The sequence below is a fragment of the Anarhichas minor genome, unplaced genomic scaffold (assembly GCF_050575085.1).
Source record: "Anarhichas minor isolate MPS153535 unplaced genomic scaffold, ASM5057508v1 ptg000010l, whole genome shotgun sequence".
NCBI classification, from domain to species: Eukaryota; Metazoa; Chordata; class Actinopteri; order Perciformes; family Anarhichadidae; genus Anarhichas; species Anarhichas minor.
The window spans coordinates 3,558,789-3,579,560 of record NW_027466456.1 but is presented as its reverse complement, the minus strand read 5'-3'; the positions used below and the strand labels follow the sequence as shown (position 1 = coordinate 3,579,560).

General features: G+C 40.7%; 1 protein-coding gene across 4 annotated transcripts in view; it reads left to right on the top strand.

The window, feature by feature from the left end:
* Nucleotides 1-11,691, top strand: part of polrmt (polymerase (RNA) mitochondrial (DNA directed)) — a 43,960-nt gene extending 32,269 nt beyond the window's left edge. For 2 of the 4 annotated variants that reach the window (XM_076087598.1, XM_076087595.1), the window contains 6 exons: nucleotides 1,427-1,479; nucleotides 4,523-4,621; nucleotides 5,028-5,100; nucleotides 7,066-7,157; nucleotides 9,016-9,089; nucleotides 10,895-11,691. In XM_076087598.1, the coding sequence (XP_075943713.1) occupies nucleotides 1,427-1,479; nucleotides 4,523-4,621; nucleotides 5,028-5,100; nucleotides 7,066-7,157; nucleotides 9,016-9,089; nucleotides 10,895-10,944 (441 nt within the window). In that variant the 3' untranslated portion in view covers nucleotides 10,945-11,691. The other 2 variants (XM_076087597.1, XM_076087596.1) reach the window with 2 other exon arrangements.
* Nucleotides 11,692-20,772: the final 9,081 nt, after the last annotated feature.

Below are 20,772 nucleotides of genomic sequence, written 5' to 3'. Positions count from 1 at the left end.
GATGAGGTCACCATTCAATATTCACAGATTTTCAGGTGACAGTTTTCCAGGAAATAAAGTCCCCATTTTGTGGAATCTTTACAGAAACCAAGTGATCGAGGTGTGCCGGACATGATGAGGTCACTGTGACTTGCTTACACACGCACACACTTTTCTCTTCCTCTGATTGTTTAACTTAGAACAATTCACAGTACTATCCCTGATGAGCATGCTGCCACCCAAAAGCTGCACAATGCAGCTCACTTTAATCTGTTTTTTTTAGCCAAGATCCACTCGGACTAGTTATACTAAACATATGCACACACGGGAGGATGTAAAATAACTCCGCACAGCAGAAAAAAATAGAATGGTTTAATAACATTTATTATAATAACATTTAATACCCATTTGGAAATATAATATCTATCTGACACTGGGTTTAATTCTCCATTAAAGGCATATAGCTGCCATTACAAAGACCACCACAGCTATTTTTAACCAGTAAAGCAGAGGTGAACCTTTGAACCACACTCGCAGCCTTTAGGGTTCAAGTAGCCTGCGTTGAGTCTCTGCGGCCTCACGTTGCCACCTTGTGACACCCTGACCTACATAAGCAGCTGGAAGAGGGATGGACAGATGGAACGGTGGTTATAGATCTTCTTCTATATGTCTTATCAAGCATGATTCGTTTGTCAATTTATTGACTTTCACCCTGAATTCTTTCAATTGGGTTGCGAAAGTGATGAGTCAACCTGAGGCAAGAAATTAAAATGGATTTAGGTTTGGCTTGATTACTTATTTGGAAATGTCCTTTAGGTGAAGGGACTCATGTCAGCTATGGTTTTGTTGTGTTGATTTTGTGGTCTGCAAAATGTTACGGGACTCTCGTGTAATGAACCGGGCATTTAATTTAATTAATTGCAAATTGCATTACTATTATTGAATGCCTCGTCGTGTGGAAATGGACATTTTTTTGCTGTTTTTCTTCATTCAGTTTTTGCAAGATGTCGTTCAATACCCTACATACAGGTTAAAGTGTCCAATTTAAAACTCTAAATGTTTATTATATTTTCTTGTCGTGCATTTTTATGACTTAAGCTCTTGATGTTTGATGTTTGCCTCAAAGGGAAAATGTCTTTCCAGTATATGACAGTATGACTAGATGACACATCATTTTGTAGTGCTGAGACGATTAGTCAATAAATCAATTAGGCGATCAACTGAAAATGAATCTGTCACTATTTTCATAATCGATAAATCATTGTCATTTTTAAACAAATGTGCCAAACATTATGTTCTTTCTAGCTTCTCCAATGTGATGTACTGCTTTTCTTTGTTGTTGAATATTTTGGGGTTCTAGTCACAGACATTTAAACATTTAAAGACCTTTTTTGTCTGGTTTGAGATGATTATCCCACTCAGTTCTTTCTTTGTTTTGCCTCTCCAGCTGAAGAGTACCATGCAACACATCAACCTCCAGATCAGCCATGACTCCAAAGAGTAAGTCGTCCTGCAACTAACATCTGTTTCTCTGCTCTCGTACTGAAACTGAAGTGTCATATTAGTGACCTGGAACAAATGCAGCAGATAGCTGATGAGAGAAGGACATTTTTTTGTCTTGGTTTTGTGTCTCTAGTGAGTTTGCATTCACAGGTTTCTATAATGTGGTGCAGACAGCTTGACAACTCTCGGTGTAGCTTTTAGAGGTGAATGGAAGTAGAAAGTAGAGCTCTCTGGAGGCAATTGGCTTACATTTTCAAGAACTAGATTTTCAGCTGCACAAAAGCTCTTTCTCCACTGGCTATTTCCACTAATTGCCTACTCAAACTCGGACGTAGCTTTGCAGTTGTCATAAAGTAGGTAATGGCATCAGAGGTGTTTGGAAAACCATTAAAAGCAAAGCGATCGAAATGGGTCTTTGCAAACAGAAATTAGTTCAAAAAGTAGTTTAAACTATTTTGTCCAGAAGCTTCATTATGGAGGTACAACACATACTGGAAAATCTAATTACTGCTAAAATAAGAATCTAAGATGAGACGGCACCAACATACTGTACATCAAACATGCAGACTGTGATTTGTGGTGTTCCTTGAATACGTGCTAGTTCGGGATCAGTGAATGACCGCTGTGGCAGGGAGGCGAGAGAATAATGTGTAGATAGAGTTTAAAAAGAGACGACTGATAGAGGTGAGCAGAGGACAAAAAGAGACGGCGACGGAAAGTCGAGGGAAGACGGGAGTGAGAGCGCTGAAGACAGATATGACGAAGACTGACAGCCGTCCTCAATCTGACATCTACAGCGCTGTACAGATCCAGCGGTGCCAGCTCTTTAAAAAGCAGCCAGAGCAGCAGGGAGGGGGGGAGGGGAGTTGAAGCTGCGAGGGCGGGATGCCTCTCAGAAAGGCCGTCTCGCTTGAAACTTGAAATTCGCTGTCAGAGGAAAGCGTCAGTGTTTCAGAGGCTGACATTCTGAGCCAAACCGGACACAATCGCCATGGTCGATTTTCCTCGGCTTTTCCGTCCACACATGCAAAACGGGAGCTCACAGAGGCGCACCCGCTGTAATTAAGGACCCTAAAAAAGCTCGTCCAGCTTCTAAATATATAAATAGTCGCAGACGGGGTAGTGACAGCCTTGAAGCCCTCGTTCTCTTTGCTCTTTCCTCCGTCCCTCTCGTCTTTAGGGGACGGCTGATTATCCAGGCCTCTAAACCAACATTAAATGCTAAGCCCTATGCCAACGTTCATCATCTCTTGTGAACCGAAGTGAACCATCAGCTCTATAGGGAGAACAGTTACACTTCAGAGAGCTGTGCTTGCTAACCCTTAGAGTGCTGACTTTGCTGCTTTCCTGTCACGCCTACGGGAGATAAAGGTGACATGTTTGTTTTGTGTGTACATGTAGGGAAAAGACAAAAGACAGTCTCGTCCTAAGTGCAGACAGCTGAGTGAGCTTGCAAATAAATCTCTAGGAATCTTGTTTTTGTTCAGCTCAAGCCCGACACAGCAGAACTAAAGGCGCTCTGATAAAAGTCCCTAGCCAAAAATAAAGCGGACAGAAGGTAAACAAGACTGACAGACAGGCATCCGGTGTGTGTGTGTGTGTGTTTTAGCTTTGGGTTTGGCCCAAGCTCTCCCCGCTCTGTCTCCATTCCCATTAGAAGAGCGTTCTGGTCTGTGGCAGCCCAGAGGATTTGAATGGCACAGGCTCAGGGTAATGGGAACATCGTATACAGATTGGCTGGATGCTTTTTTTTTTTTCCTCCACTGCCAGTTCCATCACCAGTAGCAGCAGTGCTGCATTCATATTACCTTGTACTGTTACTTTTCTGTCACTTCTATATGTGTGTGCTCTCATATTGACTATGAGGGTCACATAGCAGAACATAGGTATTGATGTTGAAATCTATTTTGCACAAACAGACCTTTTTCAAATCAGTCCTTTAGAATTGTCATAGCAGGAAAAGCACAGCTGTGAGTAATAATATCGATGATGCAGCCACTGTTTGTGTTGTTTACTACACCTGTTATTCTGTTACTATGACTTCCTAATACAAGCCTTAACTAGGTCACGATAATTACGTTATCAACTTATCGTACAATGCATAGACTTCATCTTGATCACTTTTGGTGACCTCGATATTGGCCGTTGTGTTTACATAAAAACACGCCATTATAAGACTTGGGCATTGCGCAGATATTGCACATTTTTGTTGATGGTGCTTTTAATTTATTGTTTTGGCTGTATGTCGCATTCAAATTCCAATTTCTGAATATTCTTAAAAGTTGAAAGTTAATTGCTGTTTGAAAGGGAGTATTTGCATTACTGTATTATTATTATATCTCTGGCTTAAAATGGTCTTAAAATGACAATATTGTTAATCACAATTATTTCTGGGACAATATATCATCTAACAGAAGTAGTTATTGTGACAGTCCTGCTTCTGTCCTTGAAAAAGTGATTAAAAAAACGGGAAAAAAACAATGTTCAACTTTTACTTTAAGCTACTACAAGGAACTTTAATTTAGTGTTGATGTTGGCGGTCCCTGTGGACGAAAGTGGTAGTGTTCCTGAGCGCCAGAGTCCCTTTAGAAAACCCCTCTTTCCGGATGAAGCTGAGGGAGGTGTCTGTGGAGTCTAGCGGTCCTCTACAGCTCCATATCTAACCACAGCTCCATATCTAACCACAGCTCCATATCTAACCACAGCTCCATATCTAACCACAGCTCTGTACTCGCTGAGCCACGACCACTTTCACTCACCAGTAAATGTGCTGTAACGTCTGACTTAAAAACATCCTCCAAAGAACAGGGGCTTTTAATGCAATTCTTATTAGCATGCGCTGTCTCCTGAGTAGTGCATAAACCTAAAAAGGGAATCAAAATATAGGATTGTTAACGGTCTCACAGGGAATTACCAGAGAAGTTCGTAACGAGGCCACTTCAGTCGTGTGGAATAAGTTGGCTGAAACGTCCCATTTAGTATTAGAAAGCAGCAAAGTACATATTCTAATGTCTGTACTTTGCTTTCTGTCCCTTCACAGGAGGCCAGACACAGTTAAACAGAAGAATGCCTTCCCGCCAAACTTCATTCACTCTCTGGACTCCACACACATGATGCTGACTGCTCTCCACTGCTATAGGTACCCTTCACCATACTGTACTTACAGCATGGATATCTGGAACACCTCAAATTACACAGATGCTTTTTTTTCTCCTCTTGGAGTCATTTGATTTATAAAGGCAGTCTGTAATATGCTTCTGACGTTGTCTCTCCACGTATGCATGAGCTCAAATAGCTTTGTCAATGTACCCTCTCATCTTGAATGCAATTATCACCTCAGATAAGCATTGTATGATATGCCTTGTGACGTTAGCTCAATTCACAGACCGGGCCTCTTGACAGGTTGTGAGAACTCACACATGATTTGAATGAACGTCCGCCAGGTTTTAGCAATTATCGTTGTGCATTTTTAATGTCTCTCTGCCTTCAATGCTCTTTTTTTTTTTTCTGGTTTCACTCCCTTCACCCCTCTCCTCTCATCTCAGTGCCGGCCTGACGTTCGTCTCGGTTCACGACTGTTTTTGGACCCACGCCCTCACTGTGGACACCATGAACAAGGTGTCTCATTACAGTACATCCTTTCTCTTTTCACTCATTCCTCATCCTCAGCATCCTTTCAGAGCTGTGTCATCCTGTCCGTTTATCATCACGGTTTAGAATTTACCTTTTTTTTTTTTGCTGATTGATTGAAGCTTACGGTGGCACGTGTGATTCAGATCCTCTGCCTCTCTCTTGCCTTTACATCCAGATTTCCTTTTTTTTGTAACATCCCTTGTGCTTGTGCTAACGTAGAAGCATCAGCTTTGTTAAAGCCAGTTAAACAAACTGAATATTCTCCCAGTTTCATACATTTGCAGGTTGCTGGCTTGCAGGTAGCACCATCAGATAGAGCCTGAATAAATGACTGAAACTAGCTTGTCTACCAGCCCAGACTGAGACACAGCGTAGCATAAAATGGATCGAATTACCATAAAGACCCAGTTCTCTGTAGATGTAGCTTCAGAGCACAGTCACAGTTTTATGTCTTCATCCACTCTCAGAGGAGTTGCAACCAATGAAGCAGTTCCCTCTCAGTACATTTATTCTCTCTCATATTCTCTTGATGTGTGCGTACGCTTTCCTCATTACGCCGGTAATTGAACAGAGCGGCAGAGGAGGGGCATTCGATATCTTAGTCAACACCTAAGCACGTCAAGAAGGTCTTTATTTTAATGGTGACTGATCCTCATCCTGATTCATCCCCCCCCTCGTTTTCTGAACCTGCCTGCCGCCAGTATAGACGGGTTTCTGAGTGATGTCACTGTGAGATGTGTGCGCAAACCATCAGATTGACTGAGAGCTTATGAGAAGATAAACATGAAGATTGTGTCTGTTGTTGTTTGAACTGCACAAAGCTCTCGTGGGTTTTAGTAAGCTGTGGATAGTTTTGCACAGAAACTGGTTCGGAAGAGAGACGTGTTATCGGTAAGACGGCTCACACTGCTACTGTGTGTGCATGGCTCTCACGATGCTTTTTAAATCCTGCATTTCCATCCACCTGTGTTTATGCACATTTTCAATTTGCACATAAAAACACATTAGAAGTGCTTGAAAATTCGCAAGAATGTTATAACGAAAAAAGCTTTAACGCTAGGGTAAAGTGAAATCATAGCAGCCCTGAGGAAAACTAATCTGGTGATCCTTTTTTATTCTTTGCCCCCTCTTCTTCTACAGTGGTTTAATGGCACCCAATTAGCACCACCAACTGTTTATGTTGATGCGGCCAACACAACAACAAACTTGCAATAAATTTGGATTAAAAACTTGTAATTTCCCTTGAGTCAATCTTGTACACACAGCAAGCATGAGAGGTTTGCACTCATACCATACTATAGGAGATCGTGAATATATTTAGTGTCTATATTTAAGACACAAACATCCACCTGGACTCAGGGATGAACTGATTAGAAGTTGGTAGTCAAAGGCCACAAAACAAGTTTCTGCTCATAACTTAAGAATTGATATGCTAATAATGACAATATCACTCAAATGTCCAAATAGGATAAAATGACATTTTGGACAGACTCTGATATAAACTGCAACTTGACTGGTTGTCGGAGGCACACAACTGTATTTGTCAGTACTCAAAACAATTTTATTAAATGTATCAATTCACACTGATGCATCTCACGGATGCCGGGCAGCTTTTTTTTTTTTGCACTTCAAGTCTATTTCTGTCGTGTTTAGTGTAATCTGAATAGACTGCCGTTTAGATCTCAGGAATATCTAACTCGAATACATGTTTCACACGTCCTTTATCCTCTTCTGTATGATCACGGATAACCTGCAGCACAATGGCCCTTCTTTCTTCAAGGTCGTGTGTTGTGTGTCAGCACTGCAGCGTTGTAAATCAAATCCACACCCTACCCTCTGTTTTACACACTGACCTCTCCGTACAGCCACAGCAGAGGTGTTCAATCTTGTCGGTCAAGGGTTTGAGTAACTCCAAGTACGCTTCTCTCTGCCTCTTCCTCCTCCTGTCAGGTCTGTCGGGAACAGTTTGTCGCCCTGCACAGCCAGCCAATCCTTCAGGAGCTGTCCAACTTCCTGCTGCAGAAATACTGCACCGGGCTCCCGTGAGTTTACACACCTGCATGCAGGAACACACTCGCATACATGTACGTACATGACGTCTCAGGAGCAACACAGTGGTCGGTTATCATTCAGGTTTATGATGATGAAAAACTGCTATTTGTTTTTCATAGCATTTCCTATTGAGGGACAAATAATTATTGTCATACAGTATATTTTGCTAAATCTTATGTGATAGTTATGAGGTAATATTTTCAACCTTAATTACCCCATCTGCAATCTGGGCCTCTTATTCACATAACAGCCACCAGCCTGTCTCTCTGTCTGTCTAAACAACACTGTCGGCTCTTTGTGGACTTTTATGGTATCGACTGAACATGTGACTCCTACATGTACATACATTATAAAACTGTCCAAACAGAAGGTGCACACACATTTGACATTATAAGATTGTAAAAGTTATGTTGGCACGCCAGGGTTTTTCCTCCGCTTATCTGAAACATTAGATACAAGAATGATTTCCCCTCTCTCGCTCTCTCTCGCTCTCTCAGTGCATCTGTCTTGCTGGCTTCAGGCTGGGTTACGCTCATCATCTGACTGTGTTTTTCTCTCTCTGGGATAATTGGACACCTTCTCTCCAGCCTTTACTCCACAGCAGCCCTCGGTCCTCTTTGTCTCCCTCCCTCCCTCGCTCACAGGCACATTAATGCTCCCTAAGCCTTGCGAACGCATTATTCATTCTTCCAGGCACCACGGAGAGAAAGACGCGTGGGAATCTAAAGGCTTTCTGGCTTCCTTCCCTTGTAGCAATGAGTAACTGAATAGATTTATTTAACCTTCCCTACAGTTTCAGCAAGATGTGTTAAATATGATTATAATTTAACTTCTTCCTTAGATGGATTCTTTTTGCTTATTACATCTTACAATGTATTAAGTGTTTGAAATTTGAAGCATTTATTTTATTGTTACAACGAGACTGTTTTTCCTTGGGACGGTAATGTCAGTCGCTCCACAACTTGAAAAATCTCAATTATAAGATGGATTGCCGTTCAATGTTGTTGAAACATTCATGGTCCCCACAGGATGAATCTCTCTGACTTTGGTGACCCCTGACCTTTTCCCGAGTGCTACTATGAGGTTGACATTTGTAGTTAAGGGGGTAAAGATTCTTACTACTATTTGATGGATTGCGGTAAAATTAGGTTGAAACATTCATGTTCCCCTGAGGATGAATCGTAAAAACTTTGGTCAACCTTTAACTTTACATCTAGCGCCCTCATCAGGCCAACATTTTTAATTTATCCAATACGTTTGTGTATGTTCATGACCAAATACCAGCAAAACTAATGACATTAGTTTCAGCTTCAGCTGTACTTTGTGTTTACCGCTGATTAGCTCTTTTTAGCATGCGGTGACGATGGTAACCACCTGCTTAACATCAGCATTTGCATTGTCAGTGTGAGCATTTATTTCAACTTTTTAAGGTACCAGCAGTCTGTAAAAAGTTCTACATTATGTCATCGTCACACAGGCACAACGGTGGCTGGTAAAATATTCCATTGGCTATTTTTGAGTGTACCAGTCACATCTCACACATTGACAGGTGCGTTGCGCCACCTCTAGCACGTCACATTAGAAGTACTAATTATGTGCTAATTCAAAGGCAATGACTGGCTGCACTGGCTCGCGTGTAACCTCGACAGCTCGAATGTGACATCCAAGTGTGAACCTCCTGCAGAGCTTTAAATACTTGCATAAGTCGGCAGATGAGGCCACTTGAACGAGGGCTGAAACTCAGAAAGTGCTGTTGTCTTTGACTCGGCACTTCTAGACACACAAACATGCTCCTATTTTAAACTTTTTTCTGTTTGTTTGTTTGTTTGTTGTCCTCGTTTGTAACAGGACCGAGGCCAAGAACAAGAAGTACCAGGAGTACAGGAGGCTGATGCTGCTGCTGGCCAAAGTGCCCCAGACAGGTCAGTTTGCATGCAGCTGTCTGGCCCCCAAACAACTGGCCTCGCTCAGGCTGGGCTATTGTTTGAGAGGGCCAACATGCAGCATGCTGTTTTTTTACTAATTGGATTGAAGTGAACTTGTATGTCCTGAAGCTCTGTTAGCAGAAAACAACAGGAATGTTATTGAATTGGGTTCTTGCACAATCCTTGTATTTTCTATCCCGGTTTATAATTGCTAATTGTTGTTGCCTATTGTTTATATAGTTATCCCATTGTCTGTAGCTAGTTGTCTTGCTGTCTGTGTTGCCCACACAGGGTATTTAAGCCTGCTCATTCAAATATAAAAAGCCATTGAGTTTGGGTAAAAAAAAAAAAAAATTTCAGCTTCTGCCATGAGGGGTGTATTCATGTCTGCCATGTTTGGCCACTAGCAGATCCAGATTAGCCTCTTTGGACGCCACTGCGAGTGTCTGTCTATTGTTGTCCAGAGTGGAGGTAGAGAGGCAGCATTTCCCTCCGTCAGTCAGCTGGATGGAGGCTTTGCTGTTACGTAACCCCTCGCTCAATCTCCATCTGTACACTTACTGTCTGCTTGGCACCGACAGCTGGGTTGTATAAATTGATTACTGTTAATTGTGTCCCTCCTCTGCATAATCAGCTTATGCGGCTGAGACCAGTCAGGTGGGCTCCTGTGGGCTGCCTGTGTGTCCTTGTGTTTACCGGTGCTCACTGTTCAGTATGACTCTCCATAGACTAAAATCGACTATAATCTTCGCTATGAAGGATCCTGAAGTTGTTATAAAGTGAATCGGGTTTCACTGTGTTTAATCCAGCAGGAGTTCAGATGAATCAGGTGCATCTACGACCACAGTGAGGGAGAACAAGGTCTGGAGAGCTCACTGAATAACTTAAAGCCATTACTGTGTTTCAACAGCGAGGGTCTGACTTTAATGACGATAAGGAAGTTAGAGTAGTGCAAGCTTTAAGTTCATGTCTTTTCTCTTTTGAATACCAACATTTTTACTTTGGTATTTTTTTATATGAAGAAGGTAAGGTAAGAAAAACTACTCTTTATCACACAATGCAGTACAGTATGTCATCATGGTCTGTATGTGTGATACCATGATTACATAATATTCTTACACAAAACACAGTAACTTCATAAAAATACAAGATAGAAAGTACAACCTCATACTGTTTGGATTAGATTAAAGTTTGGAGCTCCTGGCTGTATATTAATAAGCATATTAACAGTTTTGACAAGTAACCTAAATATTACTGTTGGTTACTCAGTATATTACTTTAAGCTTTCATATCGACATAATGTTCTTCTTCTTAAAGTTTTCATGGCCTTTCCTCAATAATTCAGGCTTCAGCTTCTGCTGCTGTCGTCTGCTGTCACAGAGGCAAAGAGGACAGGGCCTCATCCCAGAGCCAAGATTAATATTACAGTTCAAGAGTCTTTTCCCTGGACTATATCTCAGAACAAACTACATCCTACAAACATCCTACAGTTCTTAGCAGTTTCCTTAATTTAATCATTAACCACATTAAAGAATGAACAAATAGAAGATTAATCAAATTGTCAAAAATGCATTTTGTATCAGATTAAATCAACATGAGATTCATTTTCAAGAGTTCACATGAATTGAAACCTTACAAAAGTGCATCTTCTTTCTCAGTGACAGTGTTGATGGTCATGGTCTGTCGGTCTTCCTCTAGTTCCAACATCACTTCAAACTTTTTATGTATTGACTCTTTTACTTTCTGTAACTACTGTCCACAGACTTAAACCTGCTCTCACACCTCGCCTCTTGCCTCTCTAGGTGATTTTGATCTCCAGCGGGTGAAAGAGTCCACTTATTTCTTCAGCTGAGAGACTCATGAGGTCCGAGTCAGCGGAGGGAGATGAGTGGAATTGACAGAGTCCAGCAGGGAGGGACGCTGCAGGCCCCCGGGTCTCTGCTGGCTTTCTCTCCCTCAGACATCAGGACATTGATCCGGCTGCGCCCTGCCGCCTCCTGGTCCGCAGGCTGGCTGGAGCTGCTGGAGCTGCTGGAGAGTGCTAACACACTGTGAACTCGCCTGATTAACTGACTAGTGGGCTGAGGGAAGGGAGGACGGGAGGACGGGAGGACGGGATACTCATCCAGGCGAAATGATGAGGGAATCAGCACCGGATGGGAATGTTAAGACTTCAATCAGTGAAAAGCACCTCTTATAATGTGTGCGTGTGTGTGTGTGTGTGTGTGTGTGTGTGTGTGTGTGTGTGTGTGTGTGTGTGTGTGTGTGTGTGTGTGTGTGTGTGTGTGTGTGTGTGTGTGTGTGTGTGACTGCGAAGACCTACCTCTGCGACTATCCCACCCGATCATCGAGCCCGTCACTTACTGGATGACAGGATGCTCTCTGACACAATATTTAAGCATTGTCTGGAGAAGAGACGGTTGAGAGGAAATGAGACACACACTGACATGGTGGGATACAGGACTCTCAGAGGAATGGGAAAAGGGTGAGTCAAGGAGATCTCAGCCTGCATTGTGTCCCGTTGCACTCTTGATTCTCACCTTCTCGGAGTGACTAAGCACCTGACAATTGCCCTAAAATAAAAGTATCTTAAAATGTCTCCTTGTTCATTCAGTGGTTCAAAGAAATAGCTGGTATTCTTGGTGTGCTTAAAAAGGATGAATGAGAGCCTGTTATTTAGTAATATCTGCATATTTCAGTTCTATTGTGTGTCGTGAGATGAAGGCGTCCTTTTAGATGCACCACAAAGGGTTCGCAGGCTTCGCTAATCAACTCGGATCTTATTTTTCTGGGCCAGTGCCGCAACTAGAAGTAAAAATAGCAGAAGTGCTATCTGATCATTGCTGGAAACGTTACAGCAGTTTCAGACAAAAGGTGCCGTTGATGTTCAAAGGCAAACGTAGACTCAGCCAAACAAAGCTGGCTGAGTGGCAATGTAATGAAATGGAAATAATCTCTAGTGTGCTGATTAGACTGTAGGTTTTCAGAGGATTTGCATGGCGCGACACACATGGAGATGCTCCTCGTATTTTATGACGGGCACGAGGCGTGACTTGCGACTTTCATCAGTTGTTTTACTATTTTGGAAGAAAAAATATGAGCAATCGCATAATGACTTTACAGTGAACTCTTCTTTGAATTTACAGGTATAATCACAAACACACAGTGTGTTAATGTAAACGTTTGAAAATGAAAGGTTTGTGTTTCTCACATGATTAGTATTGATAATATAACCTGGTTTCCTTTCTTGTTTACAGACATTTCAAATGAAAGCCGACCTTTAACAGCACCAGAAAACTAAAACTTTTGTTTTGTGTATTAAAAGAGTAGTTTAACAGGCTGGGAAATGCGCCTTTTGCTTTGTTGCAGAGAGTTAGGTAAGAAATTACAACTTTGAATTGTATATTCTAAATATGAAGCAAGTAGCAGCTTAGCTTAGCAGAGGTAAATAGCTAGCTTGCCTGGCTAGCTGACTGTGTAACTCAAATGCTGGTCTGAAACTTGCTAACTGACTGTTGGCATAGCTCGTTAGCATAGCTAAGGGGACGATGAATTTGACACAGATTATTCAAAAGATTCAACATATTTATACCATAAATTGTCTTGTAACTGTCTGCAAACCATTGTTCTTTTGTAGAACAGTTGCACGGTTCTGATAGCTTCCTCTATTGTGGACTCATGCTCTCTGTCACCTTGAAGGTTTGGTGCCGTTTGTCAACTTTGCAAATTATTGTTACTGTTCACCAAAGTTGAACTTAAAGAGGAAGATTCACATTCATTATTTTTGGCTCCAGATCCTCCGATTGTGTTTCTTCATCTCATTAGCCGTTTTAATTCCCAGTGTGTGCAGGCCTTTAATGCTAAGCTAAGCTAGTGTCACATTTACTGTAGACATGACAGCGATATCGATCTTCTTGTGTAATTCTCAAGAAGAAAGTAAAAGAAAGTATTTCACATCACCCTTAAAAACCATAATTTCCATTTTATTTAACCTTCTTTTTCTCCCCTCAGCTGAAGAAGCGACTCTTTCACTTTTTGTAAAGTTTACACTGAACCTGCCACCATCTAAATGCCAAGGTCTTCCTCCAGCAGGCGTCGGCCCAGCGTGTCTCCCCTCGGCTCTTTAAGGCCTGTTTTCAAGGGCAGAGCTCTCAGGATCTCACATACTTAACACATAGGCCTATAACATTTCACAACTTAACCTCTGACGCACGGCTGAGAAATAAAAAAAGTGCTACACTACATGAGCTGAGCTCCATACTAAGGAGTCGTCATGGGGGGGGGGATTCATGGGGGATTCATGGGTGCTGAGGGTTTAAGTGTCTCAATCAATAGCTGGGACTCTGTGGCAGCTCTGAATTAGCTCTAAAATACCGGCAGTACATCATATAAAATGGCAGAACATGTAGCAGTGTTAGTGCAGAGGGGCAGTTCAGGGAACACACAAAAACAATTGTGATGACGTGCGTGTTTTCGGCGTAAACTACCGTTGACTTTGTCCGAGGGAGTGAACCGGATATTGAAGATGTCCTTACAGCAGAGGCTTGATGGGCCTGTCTCAGTTTCTCTGGGGTGATTCCAAGGATGTCTGCTGTTAGATCGGAGCGTAATGGAGCACAGCTTGTAGCAGGAAATAGCCACGATACTTTCCATTACGAGTCGTCTCCAGAGATTAACGTGTTGTTTTGATGATGATTCTGTGTTTGGGTGGGGAAATCTAGAGTGCAAAGGTGATGCAGTTCTGACGAGAGAGAGAAGAAAATGTGATTATTGACTTCCTTTAAAATAATGGGAATCCCCTTTGAGCCCACTGAGATTGGCCTCTATATGTTGATGTCTCCTGTCCTTGTTTTTGTTGCATTCATTTTCAACTGAACATCTATGACATGCCAGCCATCATAAATGTGCTTATTGACTGATTGAGGCTTCAAGTCCAAAGCAGTGCAGTTAAAAATTCTCTTGACGTGCATCTAATTTAAATTCAGTCTCTCATAATATTTAAGGTAGACAGATTTACAGCAGACAGGATGTTTTAGTTCTTCACTGTCTCTGTCTGACCTCAATTTTTTAGATTTGAGGAAGTGGTTTGTGGGCTATAATTTTATGCCACAGTAAAAAGTGCAGTTTTGTTTAATTAGACTTGTTCTCTTGTTCTCCTTTGATTAAAATGATTACTGTAGTGTAGGCTAAGCAAAGGTTATGTTAATTTTAACAGGAGCTAATATGTGATGTATCTGGCAATTTGAATAGATTTCAAACAAGTTGTAAGTCCATGTACTAGCTTTTTCTAGAGCTTTCAACTGCCTTCATCCACAGATATTTTGCTGAGTTGTTTGCTGCTGATGAAGACTGGGGATGCAGCTGAAATCTCTGGAAAACACGAGCACTGATGGCCATAATCCTCCATAACAGGTACTGTAAGTGGACCTTAATTTAAAATTCAAACAAGCTATTATTTCTAAGGTCAAGAAGCTTCATGCTCCGGTTTTCCAAACATATTTTTAAACTAGAGATTATCTTGCAATTGGATTTCACCAGCTGCCAAATCTGTCCCTTCCCTACTTCCATAACCCCCCCCCCCCCCTTCATCCGGCGCCCTTGCTCGCACCCCACCCACCTTTAAACTCTGCCCTCCTTTTGATCTCAACTCCACACACCTGTAAAGTGTTTTAACTGCATCTTACAGGGTTGTGACACCATCATCAAAAAAATCAGTCCACAAACCTATTAACCTATTATCACCTGGCAAAGTACGGAAAACCATTTCTCAGGTAGTTCCTGATACAGTACGTGTCTCCAGGACCACATTTTTGCCTTGATGACACACACACACACACACACTCACAAGGTGAAAACAATAAAAAATCACTGTCTGTTCACATCACTAAGCTTCAGTAGACATTTGACACTTTGCTGCTCAAGCTAATAAAAGAAGTCCCTTCCTGCATGGTGGGTAACAGCCAGTGTCACATCATTCTGTTTCTGTGTGAAGTCATTCAGGTGGTCTGCTTTCTGCCAACAGTCCTACTAGATGACTTGAAATTGCTCATAAGTGTAAAGGTGAGTGTCCCTCTTATCTGTGTTATAGCGGGGGTTCGGGGGTGTTTCCCTGACTGACACGCAAAGCATGCTGGGATAGGCTCAAGCCCACCATGACCAGAAATCAGGGGCGTTTCTAGGATTCAAAGAGCTTAGCCCCAAGGGGAGTGGCATATTTGGGGCAGCGGATATCCATTGTTTCAGACAGTTCATAGATTGGTTCAATCAGAGGGTGATTTTGCTCTGTAGTTTTGCTTGCATTCAGTATATGATAACACAAGAGACAGAATTTGAGGGTCATAGTGAAATTTGACAACACAAATATGAACTTTTCTCAAATAAAGAATATCCGCATCACTCCCAAATCCTAATTCTTAAAGGGACCACACACAATGGATGGAGAATGGACCTGACGGTGTCAACTTTATATCGTTAAGTATGATGATGCGTATTGGATTGTAATTTGAAGGGGGAGAAAACATACAAACCAGAACGCACGCACATATGTAGCATGTTAGAGTTATAAATAACTTGTCCATGTGAGAAACAATAGTTTAATTTAATGACATCACCAAAAAAAAAGAATTTTTTCTTTTTTTTAAAGCCAATAATGCCAAATTATTTGGGGGGGCTGAAGAACATTTTAGGGGGGCTTCAGCCCCCCTAAACTAGGCCTAACGACGCCCCTGCCAGAAATAGACATTAAAAAGTGATTATTTTGCACGACAGACGGTGTGGAATATTGCCAGATTTATATTACGTTTGAATTAAATGTTTGCTGGTATGATATGTGACTGCACTGTGTGTTTCTGAATGACACCACACCTGCGTACATAACCAGCTCTTTCTTCCAGCCACAGGAACATCAGAGAGGGGTCAGGGAGGTGTCGGCCGTTATCTGCCAGGCATGCCAGAGCTTGAAGCCACTCTTCGATAGCTAGACCACTCACTCTCACTGAGAGCACTTTGATTTCCCTGCCAGGTTCATCCCGGCCTATCTGCTGCCCCGTGGCGTCACGAGTGGCCGGCACTCAGCAGCTCTAGCAGGGGAGCGGAGTGTACAGACGGTCGGGGAGGGAGCAAGTGGGGCCAGAGTTCCCTGTCAGCAGGAGGGGAGAGGAAGCAGGAGGGAGCGCCGTGGAGAGGGAGCGAGAGACAGGTGGTGCAGTGTGTGTGTGTGTGTGTGTGTGTGTGAGTTTCCTTTGTTTGACCTTTATTCTGACTGACAGGTAGTGATGGGTTGATTAACAACCATCAAACACACACAGTGCACACACATCTGGTGCCTGATGCAGCGCTGCTTCAGTGAACTGGACCTGATTAGAAGAAAGGTGTCGAAGTGTTTTTTTAAAGAGGGCCTCCCTTTAGATGTTTAAATCTATAAAATATGCGTTTCTTTTTGATGTGAAAATATTTCTTTTGATTATTTATTCGGAGGAGATGTATAGCTCTGTCGAGCTTTGAACTTTTACTGTGGTGAAATAGCCATTAAATTATATCCAGAAAGTACTAAATAAAGAGCGGCATCTGCATTTAAGCCTTTTTATGGCGACTCACTCAACAAGCGTTTGATGTATTTTCAGTTTCTCCTTTTGAGACATCAGTCCCAGCTGTGTCTGCAGCCTGACCTGCAACTTGGACAAAATGGCACTCTTGGAATGCCTCATCAGCAGACTTATCGATTATTTGAATACTATTTGATCATTAAAACTAAGCCAGATATTAAAGAAAAAAAACAACTATTTGTTTAAATCTCTATCTTGAGGTTTTGGCTGTTTGGCTGTAAAGTGTTTCCTTTACTGCATAGTTATAATTATTATATACCGTAGTACTTTTTTCTGACTTTTTTGACATATAGTACTATACTATAACTTTAAAAAACTTCGACATACCATACTATGACTTTTTTCAATATACTTCTTTCGACATACTATGTCGAAGAAAGTCTTAAGAAGTCATAGTTACTATACTATGTCAAAAAAGGTCATAGTATAGTAACTATACTATGACCTTTTTTATTTTTCGCCGTACTATACTTTGTCTTTTTAATGACATACTATCCTTTGACTATTTCTGACCTTTTCATAACTTACAATTTTTTTTTATGGCATACTATGACTATGACTTATAACATGCTATATTATGATTTCTTATTTAACATTTTTACTTTGCATACTGTCTTTATTTGGACATACTATATTATTACATTTTAAGGACTTACTACACTGATTTTTATGGCTTACTAAAATATGACTTTTTAAAGACTTCATGGGATTCTGTACTGTGACTTTAAAAAAAATAAAATCTCAACATACTTTATTTTAAATTTGACATTCTATACTATGACTGTTTGCTATACTATATTTTGCTTTTTTAATTACTTTCAATGGCATACTATCTTTTGACTTTTTACTTATTACACTTTTTTATGACATTCTATACTCTATATACATATATATATATATCTATATACTATATATAATAAGTCAATGCAAAGTATACCATAAAAGGTTTTAGTACAGCATGACATTAAAATGTTACTGAAATGTCATTTATGTCATAAATACGTTTTTTTTAAAGTCGTAGCACTTTTTGCCATAAACATTTAAAAAAGTCATAGCATGTCATGAAAGACAATTTACAAATCATAGCACTGTATGCCCTAACAAAAACAAGTCATAAAATAGTTTTTTAATTACATTATATGGCGTACTTTATTATGACGCTATACTATATTATGGATTTTTTATGCCATACAATACAATAACATTAAGACGTTTTTAAAGGCTTTTTTATTAAGATATAACCAGTTGCATTCTAAAATATGAACAACTATACGAAGGCTTTGAAAAATGTCACATTTCATAATCAAAGCATTTAAACACTCAACATATGAATCCAATGTACCACACAAGTAATATTGCAATCTTTTACTGCGTTTGAAGGGTATTTCTTACATTGATAATCAGGCAGATAATCAGATGATATTAAATGTAAACAATCAATAACAAAGATTCAGAGGCCATGATAACTTTGACACATCATGTCATGACTAACAGAAAGCAGAGACATTCACCATCACGTTCCTTTATTGCATTGAGGTTTTGCTTCCATCAAGAATATGCAAAATTACCATGATCTTTTTGTGCTTTTCCAATATGCCAACTCATTTAAGTGAGAGCGATGTTTGTATTGTGAGGAGCTTGCTTTCATTTTTTACAGCCACATACACAAAGAATATTGTCCATGTATGCGGAGACTACAGTATATATGCTAGGCACTAGGTATGCACAGTACATGTAATGGGATGTGACGACGGTAGCGTGGCTCAGTAAAAGAAAATCTGATCCTTCACACAGAAACCCATCTATTGCACAGTTATCGTCTGATTGCACAAACAGCGACTGCCTGAGATTGCCCGTTTGATTCAAGGGAAATCATGATTACCGTTAAAAACCTCAGTGTACATTATCTTGCCTGTAGTGCTTCGGTATGATTTGGTTTTGGAATTGTTGTTAGCTTTGTACTCGGTCACTGTATTATTGAATGTCACTTACAGGTCTGGGATCTGATGAAGAAAGCAAGAAAGAGTTCGGCCAACAAAAAGCAGGGATGTAAAGGACATGACAAACTAGTTCCGAATGATCGCTGTTTTTAAATACAGAAACAACTAGTATTAAAAAAAAATCTGTCTTTTCAGTGTTTCTGTACGTGTCGTTATTCGTCAGTAAGAGAGAATTCATCTGCACTCCCGAGCATGAATGCACTTGTGTGAGTTAGAGACCAAAAATCACATCTTTGCTCAATCCAAATGAGCAGCCCTTACACTCTGAATCTCTGTGCTTTACCGTCACTGATGAACCCAAAGACACGTTGGGATGGAATAAAGTTTGAACTCTGGAGAAGCTGTAGCATTGGCAACAGGAAAAATTAGGATCCATGAAGAAAATCTTTGAAAAAAAGCATTTTGAAAGTTCACAACTTGGCAAACACAAATACTTCAGTGGATGTTGTTGTTGCCGCATGTGTGTGTGTGTGCGTGTGGTACAGACGCCATCCCTCCCAAAGCATGGAAGGTGTACTAAGAATGTTAAACAGCTGCGGTGTTGTAACATTTACATAACACTAAATATGTTTGTAAAGTCGCAAAAAGAGAGAAAAGTGCATTTACAGAGTTTTGGGCAACATGCTAATTAGACATAAAAGGGGGAAAAAGTCAGAAAGCAGCGTTGGTCAAAGCACCAGGACTTGCAAATGGACTGGAGTGTGAGATTAGATTAATAAATAAACAAATAAAACATACACAATAGAAAAAAACCATGCAGACCTCACAGCAACTGGCACAGGATTATACAGACGGTGGGCGGTACTGTGAGCGACTGTAGGAAAAGAAGTGATACATCTGTTGTAATGCAAACTGTTTTGTTCTGCTTTAATTATATGATCAAGTAATATCTGTTCAAACCAGATGATAAATATGCATTTCGTCAAAGATTAAAAAGATATTCCATTTTCCGTATGTCTACAGTTACAGTAAACTAGGCTAAATAAATAAATAGTCTGGTTTACATGACGTCTACACACAGAAATAACAACCATGTCACTCAAGTCATTGTAAGCAAAGAGCGCAGATATAAATTGAACATCTGTTTAAGTTCTTCCTAAAACAGACTTCAAACTAATAAACAAAATGAATCCAAAGGTCAAATATTGAATCCAAAGGTCAAATATTGCATCTCCATCAACACCTCAAGGATACAACAGGACTGAATATGACTGAATATGTTTAGTGTACTACTCTGATTGGTACGTTGAGTTAGTGACGATGAATCAGTCGCTGACAAGTCATTCACATCTTGACATTTTGAAACACTTGCATACAAAAAAATGTAACTTTGGTTTCACTCTGTTCATTCGTCAGCATTTATTGAAATGGTGTGGTTGTTAAGGATCATTGCACTTCAGTTATTATTATCTGCTTGTGATTAAGGTTTAGCTACTGCCGCATTTCATCCCGTCTTCCTGTATTGTGGGCCTTCTAATGAAGTAAAAAACGTCTACATACTTAGTTTGTCACGAAATGCATTTCTTGTCCTAAGAGAGTAATAACTCCACGACACAACGTGAAGTTCAGTAAAACACTATTCTCATAACGAGCCTCTATACTAATTATTTCCGAGGATCCAAATAGGTTCCACGGGGCATGAAACAAAAACACAACAGACCTCAAAAACACTGTATAAAAATACTTACAAACCTTCAACTCTGTCCCATCCAGAACTCTCAAGGTGGATAACGCAGTGACAACGCAGGAACTGAAAGTAAAACAACATTAAAATGCAAAACGATCACGGAGGAGGAACTCATCACTGGCAATGAATAATGAAATCCAATCGAAGGAGAATATTAATAGTCCCAAACAGACCCGAGGGATTCCAATTCCCACTCTCATTACCCAGTAATGGTGCAGGCATTAATGAGACGAGGTGAATGGAACGACATGTCCGGGAGAAAAGGTTCCCTTTTTTGCAACGCTTTTGGACACAAACCAGCGGTATCCGATGGACTCTTATCGCGGCATTGATGACAGAGGCACACAGCAATATACATCCTGCAAGGTACCTCGGCTGTTGATCAAAGC